This window comes from Palaemon carinicauda, chromosome 1, assembly GCF_036898095.1.
Source record: "Palaemon carinicauda isolate YSFRI2023 chromosome 1, ASM3689809v2, whole genome shotgun sequence".
In the NCBI taxonomy this organism is placed as follows: Eukaryota; Metazoa; Arthropoda; class Malacostraca; order Decapoda; family Palaemonidae; genus Palaemon; species Palaemon carinicauda.
The window spans coordinates 243,907,029-243,927,028 of NC_090725.1; the positions used below are offsets into that span (position 1 = coordinate 243,907,029).

A 20,000-nucleotide genomic window follows, 5' to 3' on the forward strand; every position below is an offset into this window, starting at 1 on the left:
TCTCTCTCTCTCTCTCTCTCTCTCTCTCTCTCTCTCTCTCTCTCTCTCTCTCAACTAAATGTAATCCCGTATAGTGTACTCTTGAAGTAGTGCCAAATGGGTATGTTTTCTTGCAACTTTTTTGTCCCTCGTCGCCAGACTTTACACAGTTGCGAATGTGTGGTGAGAGTTGAGTTAGACTTGTTCATCTTCTTGTAAGCAAAGATTTGTATTTTTTGCATAAGGAATATATTAGACATTCTTATAGAGAGCATATTGCTTATACACTTCGGTCTTATATCTAAATTGACGACAGCTAGTCGTCTTTATAGAATGATATTCAATTTGTTTAACATAATTACGAAATCAATTGCCTTAATTGCAATATTCGGCGAAATACAAAAGGTTTAATCATCTTAAAGGTTGAAATCGGTGTTGTTCGTATCATGAAAACTTTCAAGCAATTTTTTTTTCTTTATGTGTGTGTGTGTGTGTGTGTGTGTGTGTGTGTGTGTGTGTGTGCGTGACGCGGCGCCTCACGATACCAAATATTTTAAACCAATGTTTCGAGAAATTTTCCTTATGAAATTACATTTTGCTATAATTTTTACCTCATTAAAATTTTGCCATTCCTTTATAGTGGCTTTTCTGTTTTATTTTTTTCGGTATTTGGTTACAAAATGAAGAGCGTGCTCTTATTTATAAACAAATACCTTATTTTCTGTTTAAAACTTTAAAAATGCATAAATTCGTTGATACAATAGAAATATAGGACAGGTTTTTTTTTATATCATTTTACGGTATTAGGATTTTGTTTTTAAATCAGTTTTCCTTGTTTTTATACTTATTATTGTTCATGTGTATTCTAGGTTCGTATGTTGTGTTCATTATTTTGGGTTTGATTTCACATTAATCTCTTGCCTTCTGATTTTCTTCCAAGAAAATTACTGTTATATTTCACCGCAAATCGTTATTGTAAAGAGCGGACGGTCTCATGTTCTCAGTAATTCTCGGAAAGTTTTCTATTTCTATGCCCTTCATATGTTCACAGCCCTCTACAGTTAACTATCAAGCAGGTACAGTTGGATACAGGTATTCCTGGTAGCCTACACCTTGCTGTGGCAACACCCTTACTGTCCGACGAGTCCCTGTGTTTAGCCCCACCCACCACCTCTGTTACCTCTTCCTACACTATCTGTCTGGTTACTCGCCACGAAGTAACCGTGTGACAGGGCATACTTCTTCGAAGTGAGGTGTGCCAGGAACTCCTGTGTCCATCTGTACGTTACTCACATTTTAGAAAAATTGAGGAACAATAGTATTAGTTGTAAAACCGTTCAGACTCCCTGGGGAATCGATTCCGGGAACCCTTGCGTACTACCACTTGGACAACGAGGCCCTTTGTGATTGTTATTTCTATCGTGTGAAGGCGGACTGCATGAGCAATTCAATTCTCTTATCTTACCCGAAGTTAAAGGAAAGATAAATCCATAAAGTCAGTAAGATGAACCTTGGAGTTGCGAGGTTTTTGTTCAAAGTGAGTTTCCATTTAAGGTTGCTTTCGGACGTTAAGGCTTAGTTAACATTATCGCGTATGTAGATGGTTCATGCAGTTTAATCATTAAAGATAATGTCTCTTGAAAGAGAAAATATTAAGGTTACATTTATGGAACTCGTGATTATTGCATTGCCTCTTAAGTACTGCTCATTATATAACTATTACGAGTTCGTAATTACTTAAAATGTCTTTGGTTGTTGTCGGACGATTCGGCAGAGAAGTCGTGCCACACTTCCAGTATTCGAAGGTGATTTTCAGTCTTCGACGCCCGTCACGAATTGGCATTTTGCATCCTTCTCTCTTTCATCTGATGATTTTATCGGTTAAGGTCATTGGTTCAAAAAAAGATAGAGGAAGAAAGAAACTTTTTAATGTCATTCAGTTTCCCTTCCAGTAATCTTGCACTTAACCTTGCATGCGCAGCCTAAATTACTTTTCTTGTCTGTTTTTAAAGGAAAACAGACTTTCTGACTCATACGTCGAAGGAAACATTATCTTAAAAGTTCTACTTCTCTGACTGCATCGACCTAATGTGACTCGTCTATCTGATTTGAATATTCGATTCCTCTCCTTAAATTTCGCAATACATAACAGGTTTCTCGTTACAAATCATATATTTGCGTGGATTCTTTAAGATGGGATTATCTATTATTCATACAAGTGAAATTATTTACTTTCAGAAATTCATGAGTGGGTATATGTATATATATATATATATATATATATATATATATATATATATATATATATATGTGTGTGTGTGTGTGTGTGTGTGTGTGGGAATACCTTAATAGCTTAAGATTTGCAGTGATATATTTCAATTTAGTGAATCATGGGAGGAATTGCCAAAAATTAGAGTGTTTGAATGGAGAAAGCAGAAATGTAGGACTGAAAATGAATATGAGTTAAACTAAGATAATGTTCAATAAAAATTTAAAGACAGCAAATAAGGGTTATGGACGAACGTCTAGAGATTTTTGAGGAATACACGTACTCAGGACTTACAGTAATTGTTTCCTTAGGATGTAGACCGAAATTATAAGGATTAGCAGAGGATACCGGGATTTTGGTGAACAAAGTGAGGTCATGAAAAGAAAAGTACCACTTCTGTAAAAATGAAAAGTATTTAATCAGATGGTCATGCCAGTATTATCTTATGCACCAGAAATTTAAAGCCTTAATAAAGCCTTAGAACATAAGCTAGTTATAACTCATGGGAATAACACTAAAAGACAGAAAAAAAAAGCAGCATGGATACGAGAGCAACTAAAGTAGAGGATATTGTAACAACTAAAAAGAAAAAAAAAGAGGATAAACAAAAATGATAACAGAATGGGTCCATAAAAATTGCAAACGAAACAAGGGAAGGAAGAAAAAACAATGTATTGACGAGCTAAGAAAATTTGCGGGTATAGACTGGCTTAGAAAGACCATAAAATGACTGGAGTGCAAGGATATATCTGAGCCCTTTGCTCTGCTGTGGACTAGCAACGGCTGATGATATATTACAGAAAATACATAGTGTATAATTTATGTAAAAGCTTTCAGCTCTTTCCATAAAGATGGGAAATTGTACCTGAAAAATTACAAAATTAGAATTTTATTTTCCGTAAGAGGGTAATGCCTACTTTTACCTTATGCAGCGTCATGTAAGCAGTACTAAGATCCATCGCACTCTCTTGTCAATCGTCTCCTCACCCGTTCCATTAGGTCTCTTTCAGAAGACTCTTTCCAACTCCCCTAGCTTCATATTATTCCAATATTTTATATGGTATTCCAATACATTGTCCTTTCTTCAGTTGGAGATACTTCATAAATGCGACCCAGCCATCTGGTGCAACTACTTCATAACAATAATGTAAATTAGGATGCGTCATCATGAAGGCTTGCATGTTTCATCTCAAAGCAAGAACGCGAGAATGAATCCCTTTATCATTCGCATCAGAACTAGTGTTCGTCGGATTATTAGAATTTGTATTTGGTAGATCACGTGATTCTCAGACACGCACTCTCTCTCTCTCTCTCTCTCTCTCTCTCTCTCTCTCTCTCTCTCTCTCTCTCTCTCTCTCTCCATAAACTGCTTTCAGCCTACTCTGCAGTTCTTAAATGTCAATTTTGAATTAATTAATCCTCTAATTAATGCTGTCATGTTTTCGATTAAATTACTTAGACATTTTCATTGTGATATTTAATGGCTCTTGATAACGTTGCTGAAGCCATATTACTGCTACTACTATTACTACTACTGCTATTATTATTATTATTATTATTTGCTAAGCTAACACCATAGTTAGAAGAGAAAGATGCTATAAGCCCAAGGACTCCAACGGGAAAAAATACCCGTGAGGAAAGAAATAAGGAAAAAAAATAAACTATATAAAAAGTAATGAATGAAGAATATAAAATATCTCAAGATCAGCACCAACGTTAAAATAGATATGCCATATATAAACTGAAGACAGACTCATGTTAGCATGTAAAACATTCGCTGTAAGTTTGAACTTCTGAAGTTCTATCGAATAAACCGTTAATTATTGTTTCTACTAATTTACCATTGCTCGGTGAATTTTTTCAATTTCAACTTACTGTTAGTAATATTGTTGTTTTTTTATGATTATTATTATTGATGTTTTTGTCGTTGCCGTTGTTGTTGTCGTAAGGGTTGTGGTGGCCTAGTGGTGGTGCCCTTGTCTGGTGATTGCCAAACTGGGGTTCGAGTCTCGCTCAAACTCTTTAAGTTCCTCTGGTTGCTGCAACCTCACCATCCTTATGAGCTAAGGATGGGGGGTTTGGGGGAGCTTATAGGTCTATCTGCTGAGTCATCAGCAGCCATTGCCTGGCCCTCCTTAGTCCTAGCTTGGATGGAGAGGGGGCTTGGGCGCTGATCATAATTTATGTATACATGATCAGTCTCTAGGTCTAGGGCATTGTTCTTCTTGATAGGGAAATGTCTCTGTCCCTTGCCTCTGCCATTTATGAGCGGCCTTTAAACCTTTAAAAGACTTATACTTCACATGACCTATATAGTGTGCGGTTACGGAAGAAGGGAGTTGAAGGAAAGAGATCAAGTTGAGACTATTTAATTGACCGTCTAGACTCTAGACCCCACCAATTGTGATCTTTGCAAGGAAAAAACCTACTGAAGTAATCAACTACTTGCATTAAGGGGTGCAAATAAATTACCCTCCTTAAAAGAGAACAATGGTTTAACAGCTTCATTCAGGTTAAGTTCCTCTTTCAAATAACATTAATATAGTCAGAGCTCTCTCTCTCTCTCTCTCTCTCTCTCTCTCTCTCTCTCTCTCTGTTCGTTTTAGATGTTAAAAGCTTATTATTTTGTGGGTATATATATATATATATATATATATACTGTATAGAGAATAAAAAATGTGTTAGTTTTGTCTCCGGACAAACTGTGCTCCAGATAGTGTTCAAGATAAAAGGAAGAAATACATTTACGTTTCTCCATTTGTTATTTGATGTCGACGCGTATTTCGAATCACTCCGTGACCATTCTTCAGGACTACATTGAGTGATGGAATTACATTTAAATGTATAGGCGATTTTTGAACGTCACTAAGAAATTGTCTATTCTTTATAAACATAGTGTAAAATGCTCAAGTACCATATACATATATATATATATATATATATATATACATATATATATATATATATATATGGGAGTGCGAAGAGCATGCCAAACCATCTCCATCTACCCCTCACCGTGATCTCATCTACATATGTCACTTGAGTAATTCTTCTTATAGTTTTATTTTTTATTTTTTAATCCTGTCGTGCCATTCAATTCCCAATATTCTTTTGAGGGCCTCTTTCTCAATTCTACAAAATCTGTTGGATATGGTTTAATTGTCATATCGCGATTCATGTCCATACAGTAACACCGATCTCACTAAACTGATACGTAGTTTGATTTTTATTTGTAATTTCAGGCAATTTGATTTCCAAATTTTATTTAACATGGCCATTGTCTGATTTGCTTTTTTCAATCTTTCATTAAACTCCAATTCTGAAGACCCTGTATTAAAAATCATAGTTCTTAAATATTTAAATGATTCCACCTCATCAATCCTTTCTCCTTCCAACAATATTTCATCTTCCATTGCACATTCCGTTCTAATCATCCCTGTTCTTCTTCTATTCATCTTCATCCCAACCTCATGTGATATTTCATGCATTCCGGTGGCGTTTTGTTAATAAGGACAGCATCATCAGCATAATGTAGAGAGTGGATGTGTGTGTGTGTGTATATATATATATATATATATATATATATATATATTTGTAAACATTTATATAGATAGATAGATAGGTATGTGATTGTATGTATTATAGCCACGTAAGGAAAAATTAAAGACTTGATTGCAGTCAACAAAGGTAGTAGGTTGGCCAGGGCACCAGCAACTCGTTGAATATTACCGCTAGAGAGTTATGGGGGTCTTTGGACCGGCCAGACAGTACTACATTGGATCTTTCTCTCTGGTTACGGTTCATTTTCCCTTTGCTTACACACACCGAATAGTCTGGCCTATTCTTTACATATCATCCTCCGTCCTCATACATCTGACAACTCTGAGATTACCAAACAATTCTTCTTTACCCAAGGGGTGACTGCAGTGTCATTGTTCAGTGACCATTTTCCTCTTTGTGAGGGTAGAAGAGACTCTTTAGCTATGGTGAGCAGATCTTTTAGGATAAGGACGCTCCAAAATGTAACTATTGTTCTCTAGTCCTAGGCAGTGCCATAGCCTCTGTACCATGGTCTTCCACTGTCTTGGGTTAGAGTTTTCTTGCTTGAGAGTACACTCGGACACAATATTCCATCTTATTTTTCTTCCTTTTGTTTTGTTAAATTTTTTATCGTTTGTATAGGAGATATTTATTTTAATGTCACAGTTCTTAAAATATTTTATTTTTCCTTGCTTCCTTTCCTCACTGGGCTACTTTCCCTGTTGGAGCCCCTGGGCTTATAGCATCCTGCTTTTCCAACTAGGGTTGTAGTTTAGAGATTAATAATACTAATAATAATGATAATGATAATAGTAATTATAATAATAATAATAATAATATAAATAATAATAATAATAATAATAACAATAATAGTCTTATTAGTTACGTTAATGGACTTACAATGAGAATAGAATGATATACAATGACATCTTGTTTATACAGAGAAATTAGCTTCTTAACTTTCAGTTGCTTGATGAGTCCAGATAGGTGGACTTTTAGAAAAGAGGATAATACAAGATTACTGGAAAACAAACCATGGCTTAGATTTATTTTAAATCGTGACCTTGGGTACAGGCAATCAAAAAGGATTCCACTGTATTACTTTGGGTAAAGTCATTGATATGGATTTTTGGTCTAGTTCTGAACCAACCGATTCTGTGACTTTATTTCAGCCAATGGACAGCCAAACATTAGAGACGGCAATCTTATGTTGTTTTGTTCTAAAGTAGATACCTTTAGATATAGTCTGAACAAGAAATATAGTTTTATTGTTGTCATTTTTATAGATATTCTTAATTAACATATTTATTAATGTACAACTATATTTAAAGGTAAACCGCTAATTTGAACCATCCGACTTTATCTCTATAGCTGGATGGTTTAAACCCACCATTTACCTTCATTTCTGACTCGCCGTTAAGATTCGAATCCTTGGTCAAACAGCAGTATCTATTATAAAAATAATTTCCCCATGGCTCTGTGAACCAGTGGCAGAGTTAATTTTCTTTTAAAATGTATTAGTGGTTTATTTGAGAAAGAGGTCTAATCACGTGTGTTAGTGAAAAAGTCGTCGTACACACACACACACACACTGTATATATATATATATATATATATATTTATATGTGTGTGTGTGTGTGTGTGTAAATACGCCTATTAATTTTCTGCAAGGTATCCGTGTTTCATATGTAAATAACACTATTGTCATCCATTGTTCTGGCGTATCTAGGGCTGTATGACTTTGCCATTGATATACTGTGTTTCGTTTGAATTCTATTCCTGAAGAAAGGAAAAATATTGCGGAAATAAAGATCATTATCTCTGTGGGCGTTTTCTTCTTTGTTTTTTACGTTTGCATAATTTGAGATCAAGAAACTCCTGTTTTATAACCTTGGTTTCCATCGCATATGCAATTTCAAGAAAAAAAATGTGTTACAATTGATGACATCATTGTTGACTGAATGTTTCCTGAATAAGTATGTTTTTTAGATATTAATAGTTAAAGATAAAAGGTTAAAGTTATGTACAGTATATTTATGTATGAACAAACTGAACAGTTTGAATATGCATGGTGTGTTTCTATATATATATATATATATATACACATATATATATATATATATGTATAGTATATATATTTATATATATACATATATATACTGTGTATATATATATATATATATATACAGATATACATATATATATATATATATGTATATTTATATATATATTTATATATATATATGTACAGTATATATATACATATATACATATACACACACACATATATATATATATGTGTGTGTGTGTGTGTGTGTGTGTGTGAATACATACAAAATTATATATAGATGTGTGTGATGATATTTAAAATAATGATAGTTCCCCTTTGAAATCGGATATAATGCGTGAAATGTAGATACCCGCCCTGAAGGTTCTTTTTGTTTCGTCACGGAGGCACATATAAAAGGGAAGAGAAAATATAATCCTTATGTTTTTTTGAGAATAAAGGACTCCATGGAAAATAAGTTTCCTCGGCAATTGTCGTTACCTGTCCTTGGCCGAACAGATTTGCAGAACTAACCGTGAATCCTTCATTTCACGTTTTATAGATACTAAGGCGCTTTTTGTAATGATGTTGAGAACATTATATCTTAAAAAACAAGAAATAATGAGTATGATGATGCTGGAAATTTTCTCAAGTGCTTTAGTATCTTTTTGGGTGAGTAGGTGACAGTTTCAATGACGTTGAGCATGTGACGTCACGATTCGTGGATAATGATGTAGAGGGAAAGGTTGTCGTTGACGATGACTGGAATTGCTCGGGTGTCTTTAAGTCATTAGCTGTGAAGGAGTTTGCCATAATGACATTTTAAGGGGAGAATAAGTGCTGAGGAAAATGATATAATAATCGTTCGCTCAGTTACCTACACATAGCGCTTATTCTCTACCGGTATGTCATCGATATGTCAGCTATTTGCATTGAAATCCACGTTAAATTCTGTAGTTATTGCCTCACATATTATCCTTATTGGATTAGAGTCATGAGGTGGTTCAATTTTTCCATTATATAAAACCATATTCTGGCATGGGAGCACACGTAAGGCGCTACTTTATATAAAATAAAGAGTTCAAAGTCCAAGGAGTGTATATATTTAATCATGGGAACTACGTGGGACATAAAACTTTGTCTCTCAGGAAGAACCCACCCTTCTATAAGAAAAAAAAAGCTTGATAGCGAAGCTCTCAAGTGGAGAGAATGAGCATTCCCTAAAATGTCCGAATCCGTCATCCTTGTTGACGACTTAGATGGCCGGGCCAACTATTGTAAGCAGCTTTGCTTCTTTTCTTTTTATTAACTAAGTTTAGCCAACTGAAGATACAAGACCTTTGATTTTTTTAAATATGGGGATGAAATAAGGTAAATGGTTCATTTCGATTTCGGTCTTTTTTTTTTTTCCCCTCGAAAAACTATACTCGCAAAAAACTCAAACTTATAATTCATAGCAGCCTGTTCATAGCCAAAAGTACCTAAGTATAGAATTATACGTAGTAATAGGAAAATGCTATACGTCCCTGTTAATCATCAAGAGGTTTTTTATCTATTTTATATTACAAAGTAATCCACCGTAATGTTAAAGCTTCGATCCCATCACTTTTGTTGAAGCAATTTATTGGCTGCAATCACAAAACATTCGAATTCAGAACTCTCTCTCTCTCTCTCTCTCTCTCTCTCTCTCTCTCTCTTAATAGCGTATCGTTACCATTCTAAGTTTACAACCGAGGGACGTCTTCGTTAGTGTGTTTCCTTAGCAATCCAGTTTGTAGATCTTAACAGTGAATGTTAGACAACTGACGTAAACAGAATCAGGATGACTATCATCACATCACAAACACAAACCCATTCATAGTACTCTCTCTCTCTCTCTCTCTCTCTCTCTCTCTCTCTCTCAATTCCGTCAGCCGTTTGGAAAATTTTACTTCTAAATTGTCGCTACGAAGGATTGCTAACTGATGTGTTACATCACGTAACAATGGCCAGCGTCGATTCATCTATCACACGTTACTTTCTCTGTATACTGTATATACCTTTCTCTCTCGTTTCGTACGTCATTTTACATCCTCCCCCACCTCCTTCCACCACCCCAGTCGCTACCCCTGAGCCCTCTCTCAGGAGTAGGCTACACTGATGAAACTCATACTGTAGAATTTACGTCACGTCGAATGTACATTGCGAATGATCTCTTGATGCTTCCGCGATAGTATTCTTTTGTGACGTATTTCCTGTTAGCTTACGTTTTTTTTTTTTTTTAACCATTACATTCCTAATGTTGAACTTGATCGATATTAAAGGATTTTTTCGTTCTGGATTTGAAAAGTGATAAACTCTTACTTATCCATTGATTAGGATGTTTGTTTATTCCTCCGTCTGTCAACTTTTTATCATATGTATGTTTATCATGTGTAGGTTTTAAATAAGTAAATATATATACTTTGATATATGTTTATCATGTGTAGGTTAAATAAGTAAATATATATACTTTGATGTAAGTGGCTACATACTTTATTTGATATTGCAGCTATTGCAGCCAAATGTGTCACTTGAGAGACAATTAAGTTGGTTATATTTTCCTACCTTATATATATTACTAGAAATAGGCGGGTTAAATAAAAACTTCATGTTCGATACTACATCGAAATCACATGTAAAAAAAGGCTTGTCATATTTAACTCGTGTATGATCCTCATCTAATATAGCCAGAAAAAAAGTGATTTCTCTATCCACTACTAATCTGTTATGCATTGTACAATCACATATCTATCATTTTGATATATCTTTTCATTTGTTCTATCCCTTATTTTTGCTATACAAATCTTAATGCATTTTTATATAGAATTTCAATCTTACTGTTTTATAAAAACAAATGTCTTTCAAAAGAAACATTTTTTTATGTCTTCCATGCTTGTTTACTTTCTCAGACTCCACTGTGAAATGTAAATTAGCGTAACGGCTGTACTGCTCAATTTTCCTCTAACTGTGCACGCTACATTTTGCAAATCTCCTGCTGCCTTTCTTGGCTTCGTGATGTGACTGGCCTTATACTTGAATTTACCATTATCAACTACGTTTATTTGCACAATACCTACACAAGCATGTAATGTCTAAAATTTTGACAATTCTTAATTACATTCAACTCCGTTTTGACTTGAAATTATTTTCACAAGTTCATTCACGACAGTATCTAATTGGTTTATTCATCCGGCTACAGTTTTCCTTATTAAATTATTGATTACACCTTCCATTCATACTAACACTGTATGCAATGGAGTTAGAAACGTTGTTTATGAAACTGTAAGTCAGACTACTACAGGTTGTTTTTGCAAATGTGTCTTTCACAAGAACAGCACGAAGGAATGAGGGTGGTTATCACTGTCATATTTATCTATTGATGCACTCCACGGGAGGGTAAATGTAATATTTTACTTTTGTCTTTTTACACACACACATACACCCACACACCTATATATATATATATATATGTGTGTGTGTGTGTGTGTGTGTGTGTGCATTTTGCATATGTGTATATGCGTCAATAGGCTTAGGAGGAGATGATGATGTATATATATGTGTATCTATATTGTTGTTTAATCACGTACACACGTTACTTTCATACATTCATATAATGGTATGATAATCCGACTCTGCTGTTCATATTCCTGTCGAATCCAATGATAGCTTACTGCTAAGGTTATGATGCGTGGCTATTTTATGATAGACATGTCATAGCCCAGGTAGAATCACTTGTCATGAATGGAGTTTCCTTTCGTTTCGAGTCGATACACACACTCACACACACATATATATATATCTATATATATATATATATATATATATATATAGCACACTAGTGTATGCACACATGCACAGATTCAACCTTTTCCCCTTTCCTAACAAGAACCCTTCTCACCATGGTATGACTACCTTTCCCCGCCCCCGCTCTCGAGGGACGGAGAGAGATCGAGTAGTAATACGTTTGAAAATGCCGCTGAGCATGACCAGAAGTGTGTGTATATATATATATATATGTGTGTGTGTGTGTGTATATATATATATATATGTGGGTGTGTGTATATATATATATATATATCCAGACACCTTGCTCTATTGTTATATCATCATCATCATCATCTCCTCCTACACCTATTGACGCAAAGGGCCTCAGTTAGATTTTGCCAGTCGTCTCTATCTTGAGCTTTTAGATCAATACTTCTCCATTCGTCATCTACTTCACGCTTCATAGTCCTCAGCCGTGTAGGTCTGGGTCTTCCAACACTGCTAGTGCCTTGTGGAACCCAGTTGAAAGTTTGATGAACTAATCTCTTTTGGGGAGTGCGAAGAGCATGACCAAACCATCTCCGTCTGCCCTTCACCATGATCTCATCGACATATGGCACTTGAGTAATCTCTCTTTTAGCTTCATTACTAATCATGCCCTGCCCTTTAACTCCCAATGTTCTTCTGGGGGCTTTGTTCTCGAATCTACAAAATCTATTGGAGATTGTTTCATTGTCATACCACTATTCTTGTCCATATCAGTAACACCGATCTCACTAAACTGATATCTAGCCTGATTTTTATGTGTAATTTCAGCGATTTGATTCCCAAATTTTGTTTAACGTAGCTTTTGTCTGATTTGCTTTTTTCAATCTTTCAGTAAACTCCAATTCTAAAGGCCCTGTATTAGAGATCATAGTTCGTAAATATTTAAATGATTCCACCCCATTAATTCATTCTCCTTCCAATGATATTTCATCTTCCATCATATTCCGTTCTCATCAACTCTGTCTTTCTTCTATTTATCTTGAGCCCAACCACCTGTGATATTTCATGCTTTTTGGTTAGCAGGCATTGCAAATCCTGTTGTGTTCTGCTAATAAGGACAGCGTCATCAGCATACTCTAAGTCAGCTAATTTCCTATTTCCAATCCACTCCAATCCTTCTCCGCCATCTCCAACTATCCTATGCATCACAAAATCCATGAGGAGGATAAACAACATAGTTGACAACACATTCCCTTGGAGTACTCAACTGTTCACTGGAAATTCTTTTGATAGGACTCCACTAACATTGACTTTGCTCTTAATATGCTCATGAATAGACCTATTCAAATTTACATATTTAAGAGGTTACTCCCTAATAACTTAGGACTATCCACAAAATTGGCCGGTGCACACTATCAAAAGCTTTTTCATAGTCCACAAATGCCATCAACAGCGGATTCCGATATTCTACACATTGCTGTACAACATGTCTTAAAATGAAAATTTGGTTAATGCAACCTCTATATATATATATATATATATATATATATATATATATATATATATATAGTATGTATGTGTGTATAAGTAACATAATGTGTTTTTATATATATATATATATATATATGTATGTATTTAAGTTTATGTTTGAGTTATTTGTACACACATACGCATATATATATATATATATATATATATATATATATGTATATATATATATATATATATATATATATATATGTGTATATATATATATATATCATCAGCCGTTACTAGTCCCATGTCTTTGAGAAGCTTTTATTACTGCCGAAGTTTAGGCAGAATCAAAAGCTTTCTCATAGTCTATAAATGCTATACATAGTGGCTTATACTCTGTTGATTTTTCCAATAGCTGGTTAATTACATGGATTAGGTCAGTAGTTGAATACCCACTTCTACACCCTCCCTGCCCTCTTGGTCTATTAAAGTCTAGCTGTGTTTCTATTGGACCTAATATGATCTTTGTAAATATTTTATGTATTACTGAAATTGAACTTATTGGGTGGTAATTTTTCAAATCTTATGTGTCTCCCTTTTTGTGAATTAATATAATGATAAAGTTTTTCCAAGTTGTAGGCATAGAGCAGTCTTGCTGACATTCTGTGTAAAGTTCAGCTGGTTTTACTACTATGAAACCTCCTTCATCTATTATTAAATGAATCGTTAAGCCATCTCCTCCTGTTTTGCCTTTTTTCAGGCCTTTTAATGCTTTCTTTGCTTCTACTGTTACTCTTGCTACTGACTCGTGTGTTTCATTATTTCTATAGGCCAAGGTTATATATATATATATATATATATATATATATATATATATATATATATATATATATATATATATATATATATATATATATATGTACGATTTTTCTTTCAGAACTTTTGAGTCGTCGAATCGGCGTAAGGAAAATGCTTGGGAAATTCTTATCGTTCTTGGCGTGGGCGGGACTGTATCGCATCCCTTTGATGGTGCTGAATGATCAGAATCCAACGCCCACCAATTTAACAGTCACGCCCACGCAGGTGGCGGATGTCACGGCCAGTTTTATGGAAGTGTGAGTTTTAACATTCTCTTAATCTTTATTTTTGTATAGTTATTCAATAAGTAAATATGGATGTATTGTAAAAGAAAAATATATTCAAGTGAATATTTGAATGTATGCTGTAAATGTTTACAAAATATGGAAAGTGCAGATAATAGTTTACTTTATAAAAAAATTAAAGAAAAGAACATTTTAGTGAGTATCAGGCTTTTGCATTTATTCATATCAATATTGGAATCCCTGCCCGTGTACATGCATGCTAGACAGATGAAATTTCAATAATTTCTGTTTATGTAGTAATTAAGAGAATTTTCCTTTATTACGAATGACTAACTTTTTACGTGATAACCTAACAACTAACACTTAGCTCCAAACAGACATTTTAATTGAAGAAATAATGAACTCTATGTAACAGTAATTCTTATACATATTTCATGCCAGCAGATTCGTTCACAGCCAATTTAGGTTTCTTAAGCCATATAAAACTACATAGTGAACAATGTCAATGTCTATTCAATAAAACCATAAACCATGCCTATCCATGACGTGATCTTTTTTTCAAATTAACATACCGTATATGAATTCATTCTTTTTGCAACCCAATTAACGGGTAACTGCTTAGATGTAAGAGGTTTGGTCTTTACCAGTCAGTTCTGGCTTAACCAAAATAAACTTATAGATGCATCCTTTTATGCAGGTTGGTGGATAGCTTCGTGTCCACTGACGGGAAGAAGGTCTCCTACCTGGCCTTAGAACAAAGTCCTTTCTACACGAAGGACTTTGAGGATTTTCGGACCTTGCTGAAAATTGTTGACCCAAGCAAGATGTCGGATCAAGAGAGGAAGAGTTTCTTTATCAGTATCCTTTTTCTTATGCTTTCATCTATATAGGTTTTACACAAAAAAAATGGAGGCAATTCATGGTTCAACCATTTAACCAAGAAGCTTTCTCTTTGTACAATATCTGTAATTGCTATTTGTGATAATACCACTCTCGTAGGCTTTATTATGTTTGTCTTATATTATAGCCACATTATTAGTAGCAGTAGCATTATACGTAACCGCGACCCGTCGAAAATGACGACTAAATATTTAGATAGATAACACACACATACACACACGCAGATTCAACCCTTCCCACCCCTCCCCCTTTCCTAACTAATCCCTACCCGAGCGACAGGGAGAGACCGAATAATCCTACGTTTGGCAATGCTGTGGAGCATTACAGGAAAGAAAGAAATACACTCACACACATACACGCACACACACACACACACACATATATATATATATATATATATATATATATATATATATATATATATATATATATACTTATATGTAGCTTATTCATTGACTTTATTATAAAGGGGAGATTATTATTATTATTATTGGCTAAGCTACAACCCTAGTTGGAAAAGTAGGATAGTATATGCCTAAGAGCTCCAACAAAGGAGGAAACTATCCCAGTGAGGAGCGGAAATAAAGGGATAGATAAACTATAACAGAATTAATAAATGATGAAATTAACTTATTTTAAGATTAGTAAAAACGTTGAAATAGATTTTTTATATATAAACTATGAAGAGAGACTTATGTCAGCCTGTAAAATATGAGCAAAGAGTTTAAAGTCACAGGCCTAAACAGGACTTTATCTACCACCGTAATAGCCTGGAGGCTTAATCAGGAATTCGTTTTCTGGTATAACATATACCGATAAAATATACTAGTTGCAGTATAAGTTACATAGTTTTAATTTTTTTCTAGTATGTGTGTGTATGTATGTACAGTATATACATGTATATACTATACATATATATGTGTGCTTGCGAGAGGAATTCCTACTTCTTGGGATCGAACCCTAATTTCATCAAATGAAAGCCAAAGTAGCTACTAATCATGCAAGCAGACTCACTGAAAAAAAAAGTCGAAACCTACGTGCTAACCTATTGAAAACTTCGTTTTTTGTCATCCAGTTGGATGAGGATTCGAGAGCTGCTCAAAGTTCGATCATTTCTAGTAGTGTCTGCAACCTCTCTATCCTTTTGAGTTAGGGATAGGGGTTTTGGCGGATCCTATAAGTCTACCTGCTGAGTCATCAGAACTATTGCCTGGTCCTAGTTTGATTGGGAAGGGGCTTTGTCGCAGATCAAATGTATATATGGTCAGTCTGTAGGACATTGCCCTGCCCCTTGCCTCTGCCATTCATGAGCGACCTTTCAGCGCCATATTTTATTGCACCATTGTTCTACCTGTTGGAGTACCGTACCGTTTGCTGTTCTTAGATCCATATCCGAACAGGTGGGGCCTAGTGGGCAGCTACACAAGACGTGATTCATCGTTTGGATTGGCTCCAGCAAGGGTTTTCAGCACCATCTGTGTGACCCCATCTCTTGAGGTTATCGTTGGTCTACCTATTTTTGTTTTTCCTCTGTTCAGGACGACCTTAAAACCTTTGAAACTGCATTTGAGGATTTACGTGGTGAGACCAACGCATTGCATAACAGTGAGTTGTACTCAACTTCCCGACCCACCAGGTAACCCAGTCAATAGGATGTAATTAGAATTGCAACCACATTTCTATACTTCTCTATCCTACTTATATTAACTCAACATGGTCCAGTTAAGTACAGTAATGATGTGATATGTCTCCGATCACTTCCTCTTCCGTCTACTCTTTTTTTCTCTATTTCCTTTTACCTTCGATGTCACGAAGCCAGAAAACCCAAAATCATTCATTCATTCCTATTACAAAATATTTTGTGAAATCGAAGTGTTTCCAAACCTCGAACCTCTCTCCAAACACATTTCCACAAAACTCTCCATTCTCACCTATTTTAGGAATGCTACAACCATAAAGCTGTCTCTTACCCTCGAACGCAAGTCTTTTATCACTACCATCTTTTCATGGTCTAATAAAACAGATTTAGATGAGTTTGATGGGAGAGAAATGTGAATAGCTTATGAGAAAATGGATGAACTATGATTTTTGGAAAAAGTAACGTCAAGGGAAAGAGTAGATGGATAGTTGTTGAAATCATGTGGTAATGTTTATGTATACTGTAGAAGAAAGAAGGAAAAGGAAGTGAACATAGTTCTTGGTATGATAAGGTAATGAAAGATTCATAGAAAGAAAAAGGGAGATTATTATATGTGTCATTACACCATAGAAGAGAAAAGTTATGCAAGAGGATGTATGTAATAGGTAGAAATAAAGTGAGAGAGAAAAATATAGCTAGTAACATAGCAGAGAGGAGGAAATAAATTAGAAATGTGTAGAGATTATCTTCTTCATGGATTTTATAATGCTTAGAACAGTTGGAAATGGTAGAGAAGGATTAGACTGGATTGGTAGCAGGAAATTAGCGTACCTATAGTATACTGAGGACGCAGCCCTTATTAACAAAACGCCACAGGACTTGCAAAAGCTTCCTTACCAAAATGCATGAAATATCACATGAGGTTGGGCTTAAGATAAATAGAAGAAAGACAGATTATTAGAATGGAATATACAATGGAAGATGAAATATCATTGGAAGGAGAAAGGATTAATGAGGTGGAATCATTTAAATAATTAGGAGCTATAATCCCTAATACAGGATCTTTAGAATTTGAGTGTATTGAAAGATTGATAAATGCAAATCAGACAATGGCTAGGTTAAGTAAAATTTGGAAATCAAATCGCCTGAAATTACTTATAAAAATCAGGCTATATAACAGTTTAGTGAGATCGGTTTTACTGTGTGGACATGAGTCGTTATATGACAATGAAACAATATCCAACAGATTTTGTGGATTTGAGAACAAAGCCCTCAAAAGAATATTGAGAGTTAAATGGCAGGACAGGATTAGAAATAAAACTATAAGAGAGATTACCCGAGTGCCATATATGGATGAGATCATGATGAGAGTATGCGACATTATAGCTAGGTCCAAAAAAGCTAGGCCCAAAAGAGCTAGTACAATTGAGCTAGTGCGACAAAATGGCTAGTTCCATAATAGCTAGTACCAAAATCGCTAATGTGACAAAATAGCTAGATATACAATTGAGCTGGTACAAAAAGAGCTGTTAACCAAAATAACTAGTTTCAAGAAAATGGAGAGTTATTTCTACTTCATTTTTTTTCTTTTATTTTTTTTTCTTATCTATGGAGAAAACAGTTAGTAGTATTCCACCCTTCATCATGGAAGTTATAAAGCCCCAGAAAGGAAAAGATTTACATAGCTACGATGGATATTTGTACCGAAAAAATACAACGAACAAAATTAGTCAGAACTGGAGATGTTTAATGAAGGATTGTAGAGTAATATTAAAAACTACGCCGAACTACTAAAAAAAGTGTGAAGTAAAAATTGGACAAGACCATAATCATGCCCCAGATCCCGAGAGGCAAAGTGTTAGAATTGCTTTAGGGAAAATGAATGAGCAAGCTTCAAATTGTAGTGCACCACCACGAAGAGTTATTGCTGCTGTAGTACAAGAGCTGGATAACGAAGCAATGGCTAATGTCCCTAAAAAAAGGGCGCTCCAAAAACGTAAGATTGAAGGCCATTTTCCTGAACCTTTATCAATTAACGAATTGATAATTCCAGAATTTAAAACTTTTACTATGAACGGAAATGCAGAACCCTTCTTACTGAGTGACGAAACAAGCGATTCAAAACGAATAATCATATTTGCAAGCCAGCATATGCTCGATCAACTTGCTAATTTAAAAATATTTTTTTTTTTACATTTTCAGTTATTTTTCTTCTCAATTTCTAGCGATGACTGCTGTTTTTTATCTATTTCTATAATGAAGTGTGTTAATTGAAACAATTTTTGATATGTGATAAAGTTTTATGTAATAAAGTTTTATATTAATATTGATTAAAATCTGTTCTGCTGTAAATAATCAACGTAAACACACACACACACAGTTTTAGCACGAATACATTTTCTCGAAACAAGGTATTTTGGTTAACAGCTCTTTCTGAACCAGCTCAAATGTACTACTAGCTATTTTGTCACAATAGCGATTTTGGTACTAGCTATTATGGAACTAGCTATTTTGTCGCACTAGCTCAATTGTACTAGCTCTTTTGGGCCTAGCTCTTTTGGACCTAGCTCTTTTGGATCGCTCCCCATGATGAGGGTTACGCAAGGCACGAGAAAAGTTTGAAAACCCAGTCCTACATGGTTGATTGCTATGAAACGTTAAGTAGGAGATGATGGTTGGAAAAATATTGATTAAAAACTCAAGATACAGACGACTGGTGAAATCTAACCGAGGCCCTTTGCTTCAATAAGTGTATAAGGAGATAATGATGATGAGGATATGTGTATATAGGTACATAGATAGGTAGTTAGATATGACTATATTATCTATCTATCTATCTATATATATATATATATATATATATATACTGTATATATATATATATATATATATATATATATACTGTATATATATATATATATTGGAGTTCCTTGAGATGATATAAATTTTTTCAGGGGTTCCTTAATTGACAAAGGTTGGGAACCACTGCCCTAGTAACTGATTATATATACATATGATCAGCTCCCAAGCTCCCTCTCCATCCAAGCTTGGATAAGGGAGGACCAGGCAATGGTTGCTGATTACATGGCAGGTAGACCTATAGGCTCCTAGCCTATAGGTTTCCCCAATCCCCGCATCCTTAGCTCTCAATGATGGTTGAATTGTAGACACTAGAAGAAAACACGAGTTTGAGCAGGACTCGAAACCCAGTCCTGAAAATCGCCAGGAAAGGACGTTTCCAATTGGACATCACAACCCCTTATTGAAATATCC

At 34.8% G+C, this 20,000-nt stretch overlaps 1 protein-coding gene across 2 annotated transcripts in view; it reads left to right on the top strand.

Moving 5' to 3' along the window:
• Nucleotides 1-20,000, top strand: part of LOC137654641 (uncharacterized) — an 89,050-nt gene that overhangs the window by 14,225 nt on the left and 54,825 nt on the right. For both annotated transcript variants that reach the window (XM_068388452.1, XM_068388462.1), the window contains 2 exons: nt 14,023-14,200; nt 14,886-15,046. In XM_068388452.1, coding sequence (XP_068244553.1) covers nt 14,055-14,200; nt 14,886-15,046 — 307 coding nt within the window. In that variant the 5' untranslated portion in view covers nt 14,023-14,054. The remainder of the gene's footprint in view (nt 1-14,022; nt 14,201-14,885; nt 15,047-20,000) is intronic.